The sequence below is a fragment of the Typopeltis vanoorti genome, chromosome 15 (genome assembly GCF_054136105.1).
Source record: "Typopeltis vanoorti isolate ZY-2024b chromosome 15, IOZ_Tvanoo_1.0, whole genome shotgun sequence".
Taxonomy (NCBI): domain Eukaryota; kingdom Metazoa; phylum Arthropoda; class Arachnida; order Uropygi; family Thelyphonidae; genus Typopeltis; species Typopeltis vanoorti.
In genome coordinates, this window is record NC_143563.1 from 115,422,917 (window position 1) to 115,445,720 (window position 22,804).

General features: G+C 37.4%; 1 protein-coding gene and 1 non-coding gene across 2 annotated transcripts in view; one reads left to right on the forward strand and one right to left on the reverse strand.

Moving 5' to 3' along the window:
* LOC150099091 (tensin-1-like) overlaps positions 1–22,804 on the forward strand; it is a 780,515-nt gene that overhangs the window by 243,525 nt on the left and 514,186 nt on the right. The window contains exons 9-10 of the mRNA XM_090405808.1: positions 16,748–16,870; positions 21,150–21,214. Of these exons, the coding sequence (XP_090261934.1) occupies positions 16,748–16,870; positions 21,150–21,214 (188 nt within the window). The remainder of the gene's footprint in view (positions 1–16,747; positions 16,871–21,149; positions 21,215–22,804) is intronic.
* On the reverse strand, positions 16,045–16,166 carry LOC150099092 (U6atac minor spliceosomal RNA). Its single transcript, XR_016549559.1, has one exon. It is a non-coding gene; the product is annotated as a U6atac minor spliceosomal RNA (small nuclear RNA).

Below are 22,804 nucleotides of genomic sequence, written 5' to 3' on the forward strand. Positions count from 1 at the left end.
ACATATATTTTTAATATGAGTCTTGCACTTGGTCAAATTCCTAAGGAGTGGAAGGAGGGTAAGTTTGTGCACTTCATAAAGGAGGTGATAGAACTCAAACTATAGGCCTATCAGGTGTTGTGGTTAAGTTGTTGGAGAAGCTTGTGAGAATTAGCATCCAGAGTTTGGTTGACAAATGGTATTATCTTTGATGGACAGCATGGATTTGCTAAAGGGAGGTCATGTTTTAGTAATCTACTTATTTATTACAATAAAGTGACTGCTTTCTTGGACAGAGGAGAAGGATACCCAGTAATATACTTGGATTTCGCAAAGGCTTTTGATGGAGTACCTCATGATAAGTTGACAGTCAAACTAGAGCAGATGGGGTTGGATATTAGATTAGTGCATTGCATTGGAGACTGGCTATCTGATAGTATCAACAAGTTATGTATGGGGGTGCGATATCCAGGAAAAGGAAAGTCACTAGTTGAGTTCCTCAGATATCTGGTTTAGGGCCATTACTGTTTAACTCAGTGGTCGCCAAAGTGGTCGATATCAACCCACAGGGGTCGATATAACTTTGTTAGGGGTCGATAAAAAAAAAAATATAAGACATCATTGTACGGGTAATATTTAATTCGGTTAACTTGGATTACTTCCATCCTGAATGACAACGCAGTTAAGAGTGAATCGTGGGAACAGTGACATGAATAGGACCTGTAAGATGGAGCAAGGTCATGAAAATAGTTATGGAGGCCAATCAAGTAGGCGAAAATGACGTATTTATCAATAAACGGATGTCGGTGGCCCGGCAACGAAGCACACCCTTCACATTCACGTTAGTAAATTGTATACTAAGTTAATAAAAGTCTTATTTTCATATATATAACGAAAATTGTATTATTGTTACTTTGTTATCTAAATTAAATTATTCAACATCATCATCATCATCATCATACGTATCAAGGATTTAGGCCTAGCATGACCTGTTCCGGCCTTAGAAGTCATCGTTGAATCGTTTAAGAGGACGTCCTGGTTTTCTTTTTCCTAATGGCTTGTACTTTAAGGCTTGTTTTGGTAATCTTTTTGTTTTCATTCTTTGAACGTGTTCCATCCATTTATGTTTATATTTTTTAATTTTTTCTATTACTGGTTCTTGGTTTAATTCTTCCATAATATCTTCGTTTCTTTTGTGATCAAATAGGGCATACTTTGCAGTTTTTCTCATAAACTTCATTTCTGCTGTTGTTAATCTTTGTTTGTCTTTTTGTTTTATTGTCCAGATTTCGCTTCCATACATTAAGACTGGTAAGGCTAATGTATTGTATACTTTTAGCATGGTTTGTTTTTGAACTAGGTTTGGTTTAAATATAGAGTTAATTACACCTGTTATTTTTAAATATTTTGCAATTTTTACGTTTATATCTTTTTCATTTTCATATGTGATCATACATCCTAGGTAGTTAAATGAATTCACCTGTTCTAAGATCTTGTTATCTATTACTATTTTAGTTCTTGCTGGATCTTGTCCTTTAAAGGCCATAGTTTTTGATTTTTCCATTGATATTATCATACCATAATATTTGGATATCTCATTTAGATTTAAAATAGCTTTCTGTAAGTTATCTTCAGAATTTGTAATTATTATTTGGTCATCTGCAAAGAGGAGAGTGTTTAAGTTAACTGTAGGTGAAAGTTTAATTCCTTGATGTAAATTTTTACTCCATTTTATTATTATTTCATTTAAGTAGATATTAAAAAGAGTTGCTGAGAGGGTACATCCCTGTCGGACCCCTTGGTTTATCTCTCTTGTATATGATAGCTCGTGATTTAATCTTATTTGTATTTGATTATTTTCATATATACTTGTGATAGCTTTTAGGATATTATTTGGTATTTGTCTTTCTTTTAATATGTTAAATAATGTTTCTTTTAACTTTGTCAAATGCTTTTTCAAAGTCAATAAATGCAATGTGTATTTCTAAATTATATTCTCTTCTTTTCTCTATTATTAATTTTAGGCAAAAGGCTGGGTCTATACATGATTGTCCTTTTCTAAATCCATTTTGTACCTCTAGAATAAAGTTTTCGGAATATTTCATTAGTTTGTTATTTAAGATTCTGCTGTATATTTTGTAACAGGAATTTAGTATACTGATACCTCTATAGTTTTTAGTGTCATCTCTATTATCTTTCTTAAAGATAGGAATCGCAATTGCTTTTTTCCATTCGATTGGGAGGATACCAGTTGAGTAAATTTTATTTAAAAATAATAAGAGTCTTTCTTTGTTATTAAATCATTATATTGAATTTATTAAATTTTATATATTATTTATTCCTCCTATCAAATATGTAATGTTAAGAAGGAAGTCAAAAACAAAAACATATCCCTTTTGACGTTAAGCCAATATAATAATATATACTATATTATACATACAATAAACACTGTAACTATAAAATAAACAATCTAAAAACTCACATAAGCATCTTTTTGCTTGTTCTGTCATAATTACGTAATAGTAAAATAGAGGGGGTCGATAAAAAGTCAAGAAACTCTTGAAGGGGTCGACAGTCAAAGAAGTTTGGCGACCACTGGTTTAACTTGTATATTAATGATATTGGCAAAGATTTGAATGGAGATATTCAGTTGTTTGCAGATGATGCAAAGTTGGGATGAACCATAAAGAGTAGTGAAGATGTTGTGGCCTTGCAAGAAGACTTGAATAAATTGAGTGATTGGTCACGGAAATGGGAATGTGAGTTCAATGTTGCAAAATATAAGGTTTTAAAATTTGGAAAACAAAATGCTTGGTGAGGATATATTGTTGGAGGTAGAGGAAATAAGAGATCTGGGGGTGATAGTGTATAAGGATCTAAAATTTAGGGGACACCGCCAAAATTGTGAAGATAACACAAAGGTTTCTGGGAATGATGCAGAGGACACTGATGTGTAGAAGCAGGGAGATTCTTGTTCCGTTGTATAAGGCTTTGATTAGGCCACGCATGGACTATTGTTCCCAGATTTGGTCATCGGGTTTTCAGAAGGATTAAGAGAAGTTGGAAAGGGTCCATAGGCGACTGACTAAGGTAGTTTCTGACCTCTGGAATGTTGAGTATGAGGAAGGATTGAGAAGATGTAATTTGCAGTCTGGTGGAGAGGAGGAAGAGGGGGAGATATGATAGAAACCTACAAGTTGGTAAGGGGTCGTTATAAGATCAATGGTGGAGAAGTTCTACAGAGAATAGTGGGAGATCAGGGGAGAACCAGAGGTCATCCCTGGAAACTGTATAAAGAGGGTGTGAGTAGGGGAGTGAGAGGCAGGTTTTTTTGTTCAGAGTTGTGAATGATTGGAATGCCTTACCTGAGAGTGTGGTGTCTGCAAGGAGTTTGAGTGTGTTTAAGACATGATATGCTGAGATGTGTGTGTGATAGAGGCACCTCCCAGATGAGTCTTTGACTCCATGAGATCTTGGGGTAATAATAATAATAATTTCACACTCAGGACATCAAACCATTCTTGAAAAATTCAAGTCATTAACGGCACTTGTTTTTTGTGAGACTCACCTAGCTGTGTTATTTGATGCCCACATGGTTGACCTCATGAGAACCACCATAGTGTTCAAAGAAGGCAAGATTCAGAATTTTCAATTAATAAAGATGGTAACAATTCCCCAAGCTATAAATCATGCCAACACATAAAGGTATCAAAAAGAGACAATAGTATAGTAAAATTCAAGCAATATTGCCAATTATTACACAAAGTAGCACTTATCTTTTCTGGAGCTCTTTATTAGCACTATGCTTGTTCTGCTCGCTGGTGGCAAATATTTCATTATGTAACAATAATCTGATAGCTTTCAACTGAGTTTGGGTCAAAGCATATTATGTTATACATTAGAGTCAAAAATCAACCTTAGATTCAATTCATATAGTAAATCATCCAACCTGTACAGAAGTGGTATACAATAAAATCTGAAAAATTATTCATCTTCTCTGGAACATAAAACACATGCAGTTGTTGAACCCAATGCAATTACAGGTCCTCTAGAAGAAATCTTTGCTAGAATCTCACCAACTGCTTCATATTCTCCTACATTTTTAATATTCAAAGAATGACAAGAGAAATATAGTTAAATTCTCTTCAAATAGGGGAGAGAAAGCATTGAATATCCTTGGTACTCTGTCTTCTCCAGAATAGGATACTGATCAGTGTTCCTTGCTTTGCCTTTAATGAATACCCTTCACAGTTAAATCTTATCAATCATCAAGATACATGAATAGTTACCAGAGCATTTTGCATATCACTTATTCGGAGCCTTTATGTTGAAGCAAATGAATCATCCGTTTTGAAGTTTGCCATGAACTGTGTCCTAAAAAATCTTTGATAAAATCTTTACCTAAACATCTTGCCTGGACTAGTTTTTTCCCTTGGTTGGAAATTCAGTATTTACATACATCAGAATGTCATTTTTAAGATTTCCTTATTTTTATTAGAGTTTTCTACTTTAAATAACACAACATAAAGTAATTTGCAGTTGGTGAAATTCTACTTAAACACATAAAATTTTTAGTATAGTTGTAGTGGTTCTTAGTACTTGGTTCTTTGTGCAATATTTGAATGATGGCAGCAGCCACAGCTCAGTCTACTAATGGCTTGTCATCACATCCTCTCCCATATAAGGACTACATTTTGCATAACATACTATGAAATTTGGTGGTATGTGGTGTTTGTGGCATGTATATAACCCGGCAGTTGGATATGTTGCACGTGAGATGTCGGGGGAGTGCATATATGTGAAAAATGTAGGAAATGACAAGAACTTTGAGTTGGAGATTAGTATAGTAGCCTTCAAAGGTGGGAGAATACTGACCTAGAGAGATGAGTAGTCTGATAGAGGGTGAGGATAATGTGCAGAATGTGAATGAAAAAATAAAAGTGTGGAAGGTTTGAGTCATTGTGAAGTTTTTGGAGATGGTCTTAGGAAGATGAATGGCAAGCAAGAATAGGTAGCTTCCAGAGAGAGAGCGAGAGAGAGATGTCCTGAAAGAGGAGGTTGAATGTCTGGGGAAATGAATTGAGAAGCGTGAAAGAAGAGAGAAAGCATGAATGCAAAGTAAATCAGAGTAGGAGAGAGAGAGAGAGAGAGTGAGTTATAGGAATGATAGAAGAAGATAGAATAGAAACAGCAGAAGTGAGGGAATGAGAAAAATGCAAGGGAGTGCTGGAACCAGGTATATAGAGATGCCAGGAGAGAAGGTAAGTAGGGGAAACAAAGAAAGTGTTAGAAGAGAGAGAGAGAGAGAGAGAGAGATGCAGGTGTGCAAGAAAGGAAGAGTGGTAAGAGATGTGATGTATGGAGATGCAGTGATCTGTGGTATACAAGATAGAATGCCTGAGGAGTGTTTGCCTGGAGGAACAATAGAAAGTGTGGTTATGGCATTTAAGTAGGGTGAAAGGGTGGATGAGATGATTGTGATGGTGGTACAAATTACTTGAGAGGCAGTGCGAATTGGGTGGCAAGAGATCTGAGGTTCATTCTTGAAGTTGTATGGAAGAAGACTCAGAGAAGTAAGATTGTGTGTGTGTGTGTGTGTGTGTGTGTGTGTGTGTGTGTGTGTGTGTGTGTGTGTGTGTGTGTGTGTGTGTTGCCCTGGAATGATAATGAAGAGCTGAGGAGAAGAGCTAGTATGATAGCCAGAATGTGTCAACAGAGAGGCTTGTTGTATGTGGATGCTTGGAGGACATTTGAGGACAGAAAGGAACTGTATGTGAGAGACTACTTGCATGTGAATGAGGAAGGACATAAGCATCTGGAGAGATTACTGTTCTCTGAACGAGTCAGTGTGTCAATACAGGAAACTAGAATTATCAGGTTGGATGGTAGATGGGAGGTATAAAAAAGTGATATTTTTATTCTTTATACCCAGGATATGCCAGGAGTATCTGGAATAAAGGAGATGAATTGGTAGCACTGATAGCATCACCCTGCACAAAGATTATTGGGATCTCTGACACATAGTTGACAGAAGATGATATAATAACAGGAATAGAAGTGGCAAGGTACAGAATTTTTCGACAGGATAGGAAGAGAAAACATGGTGGTGGAGTACTGCTTATGATAAGAGATTACTTATGTCCTCTCAGAGTGGAGGTTTTGGAGGCCAGTGGCACTAATGGTTTTGAAAGTATATAGTGTGAGGTAGAGGTGGGCAGGATAGGATATTTAGCAGGGTGTTGATACAAGTCATGGAGCAGAGAGTGATGTGCAGGAGAAGTTTAGGTAGTTGAGTATTAAAATGATTGTTATGGGAGATTTTAACTATTGCAGTATAAATTGGAAAATGGAAACTGCATGAAGTAATAAGGGAATGGAATTTCTAGAATTCTTGAGGGACAGATATCTTAGGCAACATGTAGTAGAAGGAACACTAGATTCAAGAGTTTTGGATTTGGTCATAGCATCAGAAGAGCTGTTTAAAACGAAGATGGCATCTCTGCCCCCTCAGTTCGAGAGAGTGGATTTTTAGTCACCTTTGAAATATTTTTTTCAATTTTTTGCACTCACACCTTTACTCTTAAGTCTAAAAAACATGATTTTATCTCTTTATCCAAATATATTCCTGATTGTGGAATCACAATATAATGGTAATTTACTTTGTTTTTCCTTTTTAACTCTTTCATACTATCATAACTTCTCCCTGAACTTTTTTTTTCTTTTTCTTTTCTGCAGAACTACTCACCAGATGTTTCTCCTCTCACTGTAACTCATATATTGTCATGGGTATGCTGTGTAGAAACAGGCCACATCACCAAAAGGTGGGGTTGATTTGGGTGGGAGAGGCTATATACATATTGTGCAGTTACCAATCCATAATGACTCATTATACATGCACTACACCTATTCATGCTTGATCAACTACCACAGCAATGCCTTGACTGTTATTAACATGTAATGCCTCAGTATCAGTCAGCTGCATCATAATTTATTAAGTAATACATCAAAATATACACAAGTTCAATGCAAATCACATCGATCTCTCAACTCAGTTCAAAGGAACTATTCTCATGCATATATAGTAAACAGAAATAGAGAAGAAAAAACTGTTTTTCATGGTACACAATATAGACATTGATTTTTTAACATGTTCGCTGCCAACTACAAGTATACTCGTAGTTGGTAAACCAGCTACACAAGCCAGCTACGAGTATACTCGTATGACGCTTACTGCCAGCAGCGAGATTACCATACTGACTTTGAAGAAGTGAAAATGCTTGGCTTGTGGAGCTAGCATCAAAACTGTGTATTCTCATAGATGGTATATGCTCTGCACAAGCCAACTGCGAGTATACTCATATGATGCTGACCGCCAGCGATGAGAGTACCGTATTGACCTTGAAGAAATGAAATTGCTTGGCGTATGGGAACAGACTGTGCCGAAGTAGCGTGGCAGCGAACGTGTTAACAGCCATTAAGCCAACCATAGGCATTGCTCCACCAAACTGGGATTTTTCCTCTTTTCTCCAAGTAAAAATGTAACTAACAGCTGTTCAAAACCCATTCACAGGCTAGTCTCAAAAACAATCCTCTTCACAAAAGGACTCAACAAATGGCTAGCCGCTTAAAAATTTTCTTCTTTCTTCTCAATCTGTAATCCATGTGGAGTATTAATGTGCTATTGATTATGCAGTATTTTATATATAGGACTGATATTAAGAAAATATTGATTCTGTTTCTATTATTGAAAATGTCCACCATTCCAAATATGACAACTGTTATTTTTATTATTTTTAAGGGACTGTCCCTTAAAAATAATATATAGCATTTGATAAAATATAGCATGTTACGTTGCTATTGAAGTTGATGGGACAGATAACAGAGGAATGATTCAAATAGGAGAGCTCTAACAAATATCAAAAAGAATAAGGAGCAAAGGGTTGTTTCTTCAGTTGTATTTTTTTTTTTTTTTACATGTTTCTCAACAGTCAAAGGTTGTAAATCTAGTACTATGTACTAGGTTTACATGGTGAGTTAAGGTTTTTGTATATTTTTATACATATATTATTTTATATAATTGTATATATTATTATATATTATACACACACACACACACACACACACACATATAAAATATATATATTACAAAGCCTCAATGTCAATTCATCTGTAGGATTGGATGGTATACCAGCTTGTGTCGTACGTGAAGTGGCTAAAGAATTGTCAGTGCCTTTGACCATTTTGTTCAATTTGAGTCTCGGGTCTGGGTTAGTCCCAAGGGGGTGGAAAGACAGGGAAAATAGTTCCACTGCATAAAGGAGGTTCCAAGACTGCTGTTGAAAAGTACCGGCCGATCAGCATATCAGGAATTGTTGTCAAGGTCTTGGGGAAAATAGTCAAGAGGAAAATACAAGATTGGATAGATGAAAATGGGATACTGTATGGGGGACAGCATGGTTTTGTGAAGGGTAGATCATGCCTCAGTAACTTGCTTACGTTCTATAACACAGTGAACTGGATAAGGGTAATAGGTTTACAGTGATTCTACTGGACCTTGCTAAAGCCTTTGATAAGATACCACATGGAATTCTAATCAGTAAACTGCAGCATATGAGAATGGATATAGGGTTGGTGAGATGGATAGGAGGGTGGTTGATGGAGAGATATCAGAGAGTGGTTTATTCAGGGGTAGAGTCCAAAAGACGGCCTGTGACTAGCGGTGTGCTGCAGGGTTCTATTCTTGGACTGCTACTGTTTAATTTGTTCATTAACGATATAGGAAAGGAACTGAGAGGAACTGTGCATCTGTTTGCGGATGATGCAAAGTTAAGTATAGCAATGGTGAATGCTCAGGATGTCAAAATTTTGCAGAATGATTTGGATAGTTTGGAAGACTGGGCTAAGGAGAATGGAAAAATGTAAGGTTTTGCATTTTGGGGTGAAAAGATTAGCAGCAGTATATCGCATTGGTGGAACTGTTACTCCAGGAGATTGATGAGGCCAGAGATTTGGGAGTGTTGGTGGACACAGAGTTGAAGTTTAGGGGACACATCGCAAAAGTGGCTAAATCAGCTCATCAAATCACTTGGTTGCTGAAAAACACTTTAACGAGCAGAGACAAACAGGTTATTGTTCCACTGTATCGAGCCTTGATAAGACCCCATCTAGACTACTGTGCTCAGATATGGGTGCCAGGGTTTCTTCTCGATGGGGAGGAGGTGGAGAGGATCCGGAGATGAGTGACCAAGATAATAGCAGGACTATGGAATGAATCTTATGAGAACAGGTTGAAGATTTGTGGGCTGCAGAAATTGGTTGATAGGCGGAAAAGGGGTGATATGATTGAGACATTCAAATTACCGAAGGGTTTCTATAAGATTAATTCAGAAGATATTTTTGAGAAATGGACTGGTAGTGGGAGGACTAGGTGCCAACCCCCATGGAAGCTTGGTTAGAGTGTGGTTAGCAAGGGTATTAGAGCTAGGTTTTTTACTTGGAGAGTGGTAAATGAGTGGAATAAGCTGCCAGAGTCTGTTGTGGGTGCCATGACTGTAAATGAGTTCAAGGTGAAGTATGATAGATACTGTGTGAATGTTGAATAGTTGTTGTTGACATGATGTTGGGCCTCCCTCGATGAGTCTAAGGACTCATTGGAGCTGCCCGTAATAATAATAATTGTATATATTTTATATAATTTTATACATATATTATTTTATATAATTGTAGCCTTGCTCTAGAGACCAAACATGGGATTTCTTGATCCACCTTAGTGCCTTGCATAAGCAAGGCACTAGTCACACACTGGATGATGAAATTCATCTCCCACCTAAAGACACACACAAACATCTTCACAGTAGGATTCAAATCAACATCCTATTAGTTGGACAGTAGGTACTCAGGCAATCAAGATTTTGCAAGTAAGGGGAAAGATATTGTCTGTTGAACAGCGACAGCTCATGCATTGGCACTGCGGAACTGCAGCACCCCAATTTTTCTCAATATATAAATATATTTATTAATTTATTTATATTTGCTTGTAATATTTAATTTTATGATCAACAATCCTATACAATTCTCTTATTTTGTATAAAAAATAATGAAAATCCGTCTTGTAGCACTTAGGAGGGTGAAGGACGCTAGCGGTGTCATATTGCTATGTGTGCAAGCATATGTACATCATAGTGAGATGCGAGCTATTAGCGTAATGTGGCACTGTCCATCGCGCAGTTCCACTGTTTATATGCAGTTTGCGCCAGTAGTAGAATGTTCATAGTGCTTATCGTGTTTACTCCATCTCTTTAAATATTTGGACATTACAATTAAAGGAGTTAATTGTAATGTCCAAAAATTGTAAATCCATTCCTTTAATTGTAATTAAAGGAATGGATTTTATTTTCAAGTTATTTTGAATTATACCAAACTGTATAATTTTATCAATAATAAACAATATTTTTTAAACATTTTTTACCATAATTCTGATATTTTATGCAAAATATAAACTGTATTTCGAAAGTTGCAGCACCTTCATGATTTCAAGCCACGAGCCGCCACTGCTGATCAATGTGCAATATTTTGAATATATCCATCATTTATGATTTTACATTATTATTATTATTATTAATATTATTCAGGCCTCCATGTAGTCAAAAGACTCATCGTGGGAGGTCCTTCATAAGAAACACAAAGTCTATCAAGACTCATCGAGGGGAGGTCCCCCCACCTAAGAAACATAAAGTCTATCATACCACTCCTTGAACTCATTGATTGCTCTCACCACTCCATCAGGCAATGCATTCCATGGTTCAACCATCCTCCATACAAAGAAACCACTCCTCACCCTCTTGCTCACAGTTTCCTTTCGTAACTTCCAGGGATGGCCTCTTCATCAGACATCACTCCTTCTCGCTGTTCAACCAAGCGAAAGAACTCCCCAGTGTCAATCCTGTAACCACCTCTCAATTATGGATCTAAGAAATGGCGAACCATGAATTGATGGCACCGCATTGCAAAAACTTGAGATAAATACAGATATATTGGGGGGAATGAAAGGTTCTATAAACACCTAGAACAAAAATGATATTAAAGCAACTGATATAACCACAAGAAAGAGCATATCTTAAAATTCTTACAATTTGATGAAACATGGGGGTTAAAGGGTTTTAAGATATATTCTTTATTGTGGTTACATCAGTTCATGATGTTTAATGGAATACTAACAGCACTGAGAAAGGATTAAAACTAATTTTAATGCTTCCAATATTTCGTTTCCATCCCGGAGACATCTTCAGGGATTACAAAAACTTTTTGAACAACACACACACACACACACACACACACACACTACACTACACTAGTGAGTGAAACTAAAGTCCTATCTAGGTGGAGCACCCTCTATGGGCATTTGCAGGTGGCCTAGCATGTAAACAGGGATCCCTGATAATTAATGTTTCCCAAATTTGAGGAAGTTTAATGCAACCATATTTGTTTAAATTAGGTTGATTCCTGAGTGCAGAAGCAGATTCAATGAACAGTCTTTCTTTCTTTTTTACAACTCACAGGGTCTCCTGGAAAAGGAGACCCTGTGAGTTGTAAAATACAATTTTTGCAGATTTTACTGAGAACCAGTACAGAGACGTGATAATGGTGCTGGAGCATCGCTGGAATAAATGTATTAGTCTTAAGGGAGATTATTATTATTATTATTATTATTATTATTATTATTATTCAGGCCTCCAAGGAGTCAAAAGACTTATCGAGTGAGGTCCTTCCTAAGACATAAAGTCTGTCAAGACTCATCTAGGGGAGGTCCCCCCCTGAGAAACACAAAGTCTATCATACCACTCTTTAAACTCACTGACTGTTCTCGCTCCCACCACTCCATCAGGCAATGCATTCCACGGCTCAACCACCCTCCACACAATGAAACCACTCCTTACCCTCTTGCTCGCAGTTTCCTTTCATAACTTCCAGGGATGGCCTCTTGTCATCACTCCTTCCCGCTGATCAACCAAGCGAAAGAACTCCCCACCTTTCAATAGTTTAAAAGTCTCAATCATATCACCTCTCCTTCTTCTATCCACCAAACTCTGCAGTCCACATTCTCTCAGCCGATCCTCATAACTAACATTGTACAGTCCAGAAACTGTCTTTGTTATCCACCTTTGAACCCTTTCCACGGTTAATTTATCCCCTTCAGATCCTGGGGACCAAATCTGAGAACAATAGTCCAAGTGTGGTCTGATCAGAGACTTATACAATGGAATGATAACCCTCTTATCTCTGCAGGTCAGTGTCCTTCTCATAATAGCAGCAATCCTCTGTGTTACCTTCACCACCTTTGCAATATGTCCATTAAGCTTCAGGTTTCTATCATGTAACCCTCTGCCTCCTGGAAACTGCTCCACCATACACAACTCTCTGATACCTATCAGACAGCCAATCCTGAATCCAACTGACCAATCTGACATCCAGACCCATGTGCTGCAACTTAAATATCAGCTTATCATGTGGCACCCTGTCAAATGCCTTTGCCAAGTCTAAGAAAATTGCAGTATATGCCTTTCCCTCATCTAATGTTCTTGTAACTTTATTATAAAAGGCTAGCATATTGCTAAAACAAGAGCGTCCTTTCACAAATCCATGTTGATTCTCACAGATAACATTACCCTCATCTGCCCAATGCTGTACACGGTCCCTCACTACTTTCTCCAAGATCTTAACAACTACTGATGACACACAGACTGGCCTATAATTAGACACTTCCAGTCTGTTACCACCCTTATGCAATGGCACTATCTTACCTTCCTTCCATTCCCTGGGCACCTTTGCCAAAGCCAGACTTTCATTGAAAAGCCACGTTAAAGGTACTGTCAATTCCCTAGCACATTCTCTCAAAACTCATGGCGAAATACCATCCAGTCCCACAGCTTTACTGACATCCAGAGTACTCAGTATCTGAAACACACTCTCCTCCTGTACCTCCAGACCTCGTACCAGTCCTATCCCTCTAGCATTAAAACTGACTCCTCTAGGATGAAATACTCCAATAAAGTGTTCATTGAACAATTCCACTATGTCCTCTGCATCAGTCACTCTATTCCCATTTTTATCCCACAATATCATTCTTCCACAGTCATTTCTCCTCCTACTGGCCACATAGCTAAAAAATTCCCTATGATTTTCTTTGGATCTTAGGGCCAATCTCCTCTCATATTCCAGTTCCACTTACCTTACCACACTAGTCACTCTTCTGGCCTGTGTCTTATATTCCTCATGCATCTCTTCACCTGTCTCCTTATATCTCTTCCATAGCCTCTTTTTCGCATGCAATTCCTGTTTAATATTGCTTGTCATCCACTATACTCCAAATTGCGTCCTCTTCTTCACTCGTGGTATACAACTTACCATTGCTGATAACAAATATTCTTTCACAATTTCCCACGCACTGGTGATATCGCGGCCTTCCAATTCCTCCCTCCATGAAACTTCCCGAAGTTGACGTCTAAGACTATTATAATCACCTGCCTTATAATTCCACATAAGTTCCCATCTCTTTGATACTCCTGCATGTCTATTCATTTTCCAAGTCAACACCATATGGTCACTCTCTCCAACTGGTGGGAGAGACGTCAACTCAGTTATTATCAACTCTTCTGATGCTATAACCAAATCCAAAATTTTTGAACCTCTTGTTCCCTCTGTTACATGTTGCCTAAGACATTTGTCCCTCAAGAATTCTAGAAATTCCATTCCCCTATTGCTACATGCATCTTCCTCTCTCCAATTTATGCTACTGAAGTTAAAATCTCCCATAACAATCATTCTTCTTGCACTTGCCAAACTTAGCTGTCTAAACATCTCCTGGTCCCCATCCTCTGTGCTCCTGGGTCTGTAGCAACACCCCACTAAATATCCTGTCTTGCCTACCTCTACCTCACACCATATGCTCTCAAAATCATTTGTCTCACTTCCTTCCAAATTCTCCACTCTTAGAGGACATAGGTCATCACTAATCATAAGCAGCACCCCACCACCATGCTTTCTCCTCTTATCCTGACGAAAAATGCTATACCCAGTGACTTCTATTCCTGTTTTTATATCCCCTTCTGTCAACCACGTCTCAGTGATCACAATAATTTTTGGCCAGGCTGATGCTATCTGCACCACCAATTCCTCTCCCTTATTCCGGATACTCCTGGCATTAGTATACAGCATATAAATGACATTGTTTCTATACACAGCATTTTCCCTTCTAGACTCCACTGGGCTCAGTGTTACCTGACATTGTCTCCCTTCTCCCAAGTATCCATTCCCACAAAAGGCCACCCCTGCTATCATCCTCCCTGGGACACACTGACTCGTTCAGAACAGCAATCTCTCCAGATGTCTACGTCCTTCCTCATTCAAATGTAAACGGTCTCTCGCATACAACTCCTCTCTTTCCTCAAATGCACTCCAAGCATCCACGTATACCAGTCCTCTCTTGTCACACATTCTCGCTATTATGCCATTCAATATCACCGCTCTTCTGCTCAGCTCATCATTATCATACCTAGGCAACACGCACACTATTTTTCCTCTCTCTGTCTTCTTCCATACAATCTCAAGCAAAAATCTCATATCTCTCGCTGCCCGACTTACATTACCACTCAAGTCATTCGTTCCTACCATCACAATCATCTCATCCACCCTTTCACCTCTCTTAATTGCCATAGCCACCCTTTCTATTGTTCCTCCTGGCAAACACTCCTCACACATCCTATCTTGAACACCACGGATCATTGAGTCGCCATACATTATACCTCTTACCATTCCCTCACTCCTATTGTTTCCATTCTCTCCTCTTCTTTCATTCCCATACCTCTCTCTTCTACTGTTTCCATTCTCTCCTCTTCTAGCACTCCCATACATCTCTCTCATTCCCTCTCTCCTACTGTTTCCATTTTCTCCACTTCTAGCACTTCCATATCCCTCTCTCATTCTGTCTCTCCTACTACTGTTTCCATCCGCTCATCTTCTAGCATTCCCATACCTCTCTCTCATTCCATCTCTCCTACTGTTTCCATCTTCTCCTCTGCTAGCATTCCCATACCTCTCTCTCATTCCCTCTCTTCTACTGTTTCCATTCTCTCCTCTTCTAGCACCCCCATACCTCTCACTCATACTCCCTAAATTCTCTCTCTCTCCTACTCTGATTCGCCTTGCATTTATCTCTTCCATTCTCCTAATCTTATCTTTCATACTTCTGCTCTCATTCACAAGACATTCCACCTCCTCTTTCAACTCATCTATCTCCCTCTGCAGGTCAGTCACTCTTAATCTAAATTCACTCTCCCAAACAAAACCATCTCCTAAACTTCCACAGTCACTCACACCTTCCACACCATTAACTATTATTTTCTCATTCTCTCCTATCATACTACTTGCCTTCCTACATTCATTCCCCGTTCCTGGAGCAACAAAGTCGGATATCGATATATCTAATGTACTTATTTCCTCCAACTGCCTGCATTTTGCGCATATACGCTCTCCACTCTCTTTAACAAGCCACATATGTAATTCCCGAGACGCATACATGCCGCAAGTACTGCATGCCACAAAGTCCCTTATGATATTGCTAATAATTGAGTTCTTAAATGGCGGAGGACTTGGCGTTACGCTACTTGCGACTGCTGCTGAATCCACCATCATTCCTTACTGCCGAGTAGCGTAATCTTTAATAATTATTCAATTAATAAATAAGAGGGAAAAAAAGTACAAACATCAGAACATTTAAGTACTAAATATAATTAAATAAAATGAAATATAGCTAAATACAGTAACTTAGCTTCGTTTTGTCTTCCACCGTTACGCGTTCGATTCCGACGGTACCAAAATATATTATATCGTGACAGCAACTAACTTCCAAAAAACAACCACTGAAGTACACTCGTATTCAGAGAAACAATTTAGCACTCAAAAACTTAGAAAAACTGGGAAAAAAGCTGACTATTCACCGATTAAAAATCACTTTCTTCTGCACAGCTCAAATTCACCGCCACTTGCTACGGCGATGCCAGCGCCACTCCAAAAAATTGGTTAAGTGCCGCGAAGTAAGCTGCAGTGCCTTAACCTTATATGTATTAGGCCCAGAGGCCAGTCCGTCCTTATCAAGGGGAGTGCTAACCTTCTCTCCTTTCATACAACGTTGAAAAAGTAAAAATAATTTTGAAATTATAAATTCATTTTTTCATTGTTAGGCCGAGAACTTTTCAGACCACTTTTGTACTTAATCTTTTTAAGCCCCAGTCCTGTAATATTCATTGGAAAATTAATCCTTTCCTCATCTGATGCTCATTTTTATCAGTCCTCATGCAAGTAATCTCCCTTCAAATGGTGAAGAGACAAGAATATGTATCTCTATAGAGGATAGTATGGATTCTTTAAGGAAAAGTGTGACATTGGTATTTTGCACTTCATCCTCCCATAATGTGGATGTTTAATTTTACTGCTAGTATTTTTTAAAGCATAGAATAGTGTAAGACAAGATAAGAGCAACCAGAACTCATAAGCATTTTTGAATGCTTGAAGCAGAAAATCATTTGCTGCCAGGACTGAAATTCGTATGGAGTTAGAGACTGAAAAATGCCACATCTCCTCGCCCTTAATTCTCAAATAAACAGCCCTTGGTGTTTAAAATTATGGTTAAAAATAAATAAGGAATACATATTTTTATTGAAGAGTGTAAAATATATCTGAATGAACACATTTATTTTGTTTTTTTCCTTAGGTGTTAGAATTTGGATGGCCACAGTATCTAGCACCACCTTTGGAGAGATTATGTAGCATATGCAAGTCACTAGACACATGGATGAATTCAGATCCTCAACACATAGCAGTTATTCATTCAAAGGCAAGCAAATTCTAATATTTAAAAGCATGTATTATTATTATCATTGCATAGGCTTCTGTGGAGAGAGATAACATGCTAGGAATATGATTTTCAGTATTAATTCACAAGAATAAAGTATCACATAGAATATGCAACTATTTATATTAATATTTAACTAGTTTTGTGAAATTTGTTAGTTTCACTTCATTAAGATAATTGCATGAATAAGCTAAAAAACAAGTAAGAACAATTAGCAACCATAATGAACTATTTGAACACAACAATGGAAAACATACATTTGCTATGACAAGCGCTCAATTATGAATTGCTATATACTACTGATAAATATGAGCATGTCATGATGAATCAATGAAGACCACACCCAATGTAAAATCTTCCCTTGTTTTTTGTTGTACCTTATGGGATGTTTCATATTTTCAGCTGATTCTCTGAATGCTGTTGAGAAAAAATAGTAATCTGTGTGAAGCAATTTTGTTCGGTGCCATACTACTTGATGTTTTGTTTTAGATGTATGTGCTACTAGTCCTGATTTGTGTTTTTTTGTTCTCAGTATCCTTAAAGTGTTCTGTTACAGCATACTTCTTCATACATGCCTGTCTCTCCCATGTAGCATAAACCACAGCTACAGCTGATCTTGTAGACACCTGGTTTTTTAAGTGGTGGATCTGTAGGTGTAGGAGGTTTCAGGTAATTACAGATCTTGTTGATTAGGTAGAAGGTGACCTTTATATTTTGTTGACAAAGCAACCTTGCTATTTTGTTTGTAACTGATTGTATATATGGGAGAATTACTGCTCCTCCAAAGCCTATTCATCTGATTGTTTTGTAGGTTGATGTAGGATTTTTTTATTAATGTTCTGTTATAGTCATTTGTTGGTAGGATTGAACTTAGGTATTGTAACTCTTGGCTCCATTTTTTCTATCTTAATGGAAATTGTGTAAGTCCTATTGTGCAGGGAATGGATATAGCTTATTTTTTGTGCTAGGTGGTGATGGGATGTGGTGTGTAGGTTAACGCCCCATGTTTGTTAGCTTCCTGAGAAATTTAGTGTTTTGTTTGGTTACCTTAATTAGTGTATCCAAAAACAATAAAGACCTGTCTGTTTCTAATTCAATGGTGAATTTAATTCTAGGGTAAAGTTGAAGTAGGTGACAGTCTTCTAATTGGTTAATATAACCAGACCAGATGATGAAAATATCAGTTGTGTAAACACAATTGAAAACCAAACTTAAGGTTGTGTTCCATGATGCGAAAAGCTTTTCTTTTCTTTTTTTTTTTTTTTTTCAATCCATTCCACAAATAGGTTTGTTAACAAGGGAGAGAGAGGAGAGGAAAGGCCATTGCTAATCCTTCCTTCTGTTCAAAATATTCAAATTGGAATTTGAAAAAAAAATGTTTTATTGATGCAGTGTTTAAAGAGATCCACTGTGTCTGGGTGGGAAGAGGTCTTGAAATAGTTGTATGGTTTCAGTTCTTGGTACATTGGTGATCAGATTTACTATGTCCAGACTTAAAAGTATATCACTATAAACCATTATGATGTCTTTGATGCTTTCTATGAATTGTATGGCTGGTGTGGGGGCTTAGTTTGCTAGGTTTTTTTTTTTTTTCAAGAGTGCTTCAAAGAATCAGCTGAAATGATGAAACAGCATCTTCATTGCAACAAAAAACAAGGGATGATATTCCATTAGGTTTGATTTTTACTAATTCATCAGGACATGCTTGTATTTACTAGTAGTATGCAGCAATTGATGAACAAGCACACAACATCATAACAAATGCACTTTTCATCGTTAAAGAAAGTGCATTTTAAATATTTTCACTAAGGTTGTTAACTGTTATTGGCTGTTTTCTATTTTATTTTTAGTTTATGTGTGTAATTATCCTAATGAGATGAAACAAAAGAATTACATGAAAGTTAAATTATGTTTCATGATAGAGTGCTGGTGGTGCGAACAGCTTGTGGTAATGCATGCCACAAGCTGTTAAAAAACAAAGATAAGTCTTAGTAGCAAGGAAAGATATTATTGTGTGTTGCCAATAAGTTTGCATTATTAAAATTGACTATTCTTTTATATGTTTGTGTGGTATTTTGTTAGGAATTTATTGTTTCAGTATTGTATCCAAATGTACCAATTGTATTCAACATGTGGCTGCCAGTTTTAACATTTCACCTAGTCCCCCATCATTTAAAGACTTAAGCTGCTGTCAATGTGGCTTGGGCAGCATCTCTTTCACTTGCAGGACTGATCGAGTGAGTGGTTAGTGTATCCGCTCTCCAGCCAAAAGGCTGCAGGTTCGAATCCCGCCATGAGCATGGATGTTTGTGATTGTCTGTGAAAATACTACTGGTGGTGGTGGATAGTAGATGGCATTGGTGTAGTTGATGTGGTTAAGGTTGTGGTGGAGATGGAGAGTTGTAGAGTAGGTGCCTTCCCTCAATGAGTCTTTGGACTCCCTGGAGGTGTCGATAATAATAATAACTACAAACAAGTACCTGATCACAGATCCAACTGTCAAACCACCAGAATTTGATCTATGTCGATACCTCTGGAGTTAGCTAAACAGATTTAAGACAAGGTCACTCTTCCCACTTATTACATCTGTGTGGAATTTCACAGTCACCCTTTTGTGTGTGTGTGTGCATGTGCAGTGCAGACTCTGCATCATATAACTGATGACTACCCTATACACTTCTTTCCAGGAGATATAAGGAATTTGTGTTTATTCCCACACAGTGCTATCAACTAGTTAACTGAACTATCAGTCAGCGTATAGTTTTGTTCAATAATTTCTTGTATTTCTCCCATATGGTAAATAAATAAATGTCACTTTCAAATCTTTCATTAAGCTAGATACTTTCAGACATTCTCCTAAAAGTTATCTGCATCCTCTTGAACATCCTGGAGTATATAAAGTTTCTTGTGCCTGCAGTTTAGCCTACTTAGGACTGACTGGTAAGTCAGTTAACATCCACCTTGATGAACACAAAAATTGCATCCACGATCGTTTGTATGACGAACTGGAATCAGCAGCAGACCATGCTCTGGATGTCCCTTCCCATAGGATCAGATAGAGGAAAGCATAGAAGTTGTTATAAGTCTGAGAGTCTCATTTTAGAATCAGCATCACCTGTGAAGCACTTTCTCAACCCCAACAAGTATGGTTGCGTAATGATAGTCTCCCAAAGATCTGGGAGACTGTCATTTTAAGACCTGATAGTCTGACTTCTTTAAATTAACTTTATGGTTATCGACCCATAGAAGATGTCATGAAAGGACATTAGTTCTGTTTTCACTATTTCAATTTGATTATTTTCCACAATTAGTTGAGTGTGTGTGTGTGTGTGCTTGTTACAGTTATAATTGTACTCTGATGATAGTGGGAAGAAAACTAGCAAAATATTAATGAGTTTAAGTGTTTTTTTCCTCTCTTGGGTTTCTATTGTGAAGTATTATTATGAATATTCAACAACACCTAAGACAATATCAGGAAAATCTCTGAAATCTTGATTATGAGGAGAAATTGAGAGAGAAAAAATATATCTATATATATAAAGTTTCTGGATAAGTAGAAAAGAGGCGATGCGATAGTGACATTTAAGTTAATGAGAGGATTTTACTGGATTGACATAGAAGGAATTATGCATATTAGAAGGTGTGGGAGGAATAATCAGAGCACCATGGTAAAGGTGTGCTGAAGAGAACAGGAGTAATTTTTTTTTTTACGTTGAGATGGTGAATGACTGGAAAGTATTACCAGAATGTGCTGAAACTGCTATGAGCATGAATGAGTTAAGATTCTATGTGATAGATATGTTGATTGCCAAGTGAGAACATTCATGATGAGAGTGACTCCATTGATGTATGTTATAATAACATAATTATCTCCTTGATTATACAGTATTTTACACATATCAGTCACATCATGAATTTTCATGTCCATATAATATGATTTCATCACTCACCTAGAACATCCCTAATTGTGGAATTCCCATACATTAACTATATCCATTTTACCTTCTCCGCTTTCGTACTCTAAAATTTTCTAATTTCTCTCCTTGCTACTTACGAAGTTTTTTTCAATCTGTCCAACTTATCTTTGATGTTATGAAACCCTCTCCTCAGTCTTGAAATATTGTGCACCATCTTAAGCATATCACTCAACTCTTTTTCCTCTACTTTTTTCAGATCCTTATGTGCTGATGTATTTAATCAATTTAAATTGTTGAAGTTCAAAATTTTGAATTTTGTTTACAGTTTATCTCCTATTTTTCAGGGGGACAGAGGAAGAGCTGGAATTGTTGTTGCAGCATATATGCATTATAGCAACATTTGTGCCAGGTATGTAGCTGTTATAATATTATTATGACAGGGAGTCTGTGGGATTCATTGAGGCAAGGGGGAAACTATGACACACACACACACACACACACACCATGATAACTTGAATCGATATGCGTTCTAGTTGCACCCTTACTCAGCTTCCGGGGATAACTTAACTCTATCTGTCAGGAGCTGCAAAATGACATAGATATACTGATAATCCCCTTACTTTTATTGTGTGTTTCTATCATATTCCTTATCCATCTGCTTCTCAACAGTTAGGTCATTTGTTCAATCTGTATTCATATGCATAATTTCAAAGGCCAAATATCATTATGGTTACCCTTCATTGGATATTTTTGACAAACTCTTGATCTCCACAAAACTTGAGTAATCATATTGCCAGGATCGGCAGGTGTCATTTTGCTGAAAGGTTTGTGTAAAGAAGGCTCCTGGTTCAGATAATTTTTTTGACTAATTAATTGTAAATAAGAGTGCTTGTGTGTAAGAGTTTTGATAGAAGTTGTGAACTTGCAGCGTTTCTAGTATAGGCTTGTTTGTTTACAAAATTACTAAACTTAAGAGCAGAGTATAGTAACTGGCAAAGGAAAGATGGTGGGGCTTGTTTTACAAGAGCTTAATTTTGATTTTAATCATTTTGTGAAATGTGAGGTGTGATATATGTATTTGTTAGATTATGTAGATAATTTATATACTTTAAGGCAGATGGAAGGAGGGTATGTGTGAAGTGTGATCTGAACGAGGACTTGATGGGTGGTAACATATTATTATTATTATCATTACTACCCCAAGACCTCATGGAGCCAAAGACTCATCTGGGAAGTCACACAGCTCATCATACCATGTTTTAAACACATTCAAACTCTTTGCAGACACCACATTCTCAGGCAAGGCATTCCAATCATTCACAACTCTGAATAAAAAAAACCTGCCTCTCACTCCCCTACTCACACCCTCTTTATACAGTTTCCAGGGATGACCTCTGGTACTCCCCTGATCTCCCACTATTCTCTGTAAAACTTCACCAGCATTGATCCTATAACAACCCCTTACCAACTTGTAGGTCTCTATCATATCTCCCCTCTTCTTCCTGCCACCAGATTGTGCAAGTTGCATCTTCTCAATCTTTTCTCATACTCAACATTCCAGAGGTCAGAAACTATCTTAGTCAGTCTCCTTTGAACCCTTTCCAACATCTCTTCATCCTTCTGAAAACCCGGTGACTAAATCTGGGCACAATTGTGTGTGGCCTAATCAAAGCCTTATACAACAGAACAAGAATCTCCTTACTTCTACATGTCAGTGTCCTATGCATCACTCCCAGAAGCCTTTGTGTTGTCTTCACAATTTTGCCAATGTGTCCCCTAAATTTTAGATCCTTATCCACTATCGCCCCCAGATCTCTTATTTCCTCTACTTCTAACAATATATTCTCACCAAGCATAAATTCTGCATCCCATCTTTGTTTTCCAAATTTTAAAACCTTATATTTTGCAACATTGAATTCACATCCCCGTTTCTGTGCCCAATCACTCAATTTATTCAAGTCTTCCTGTAAGGCCACAACATCTTCACTACACTTCATGG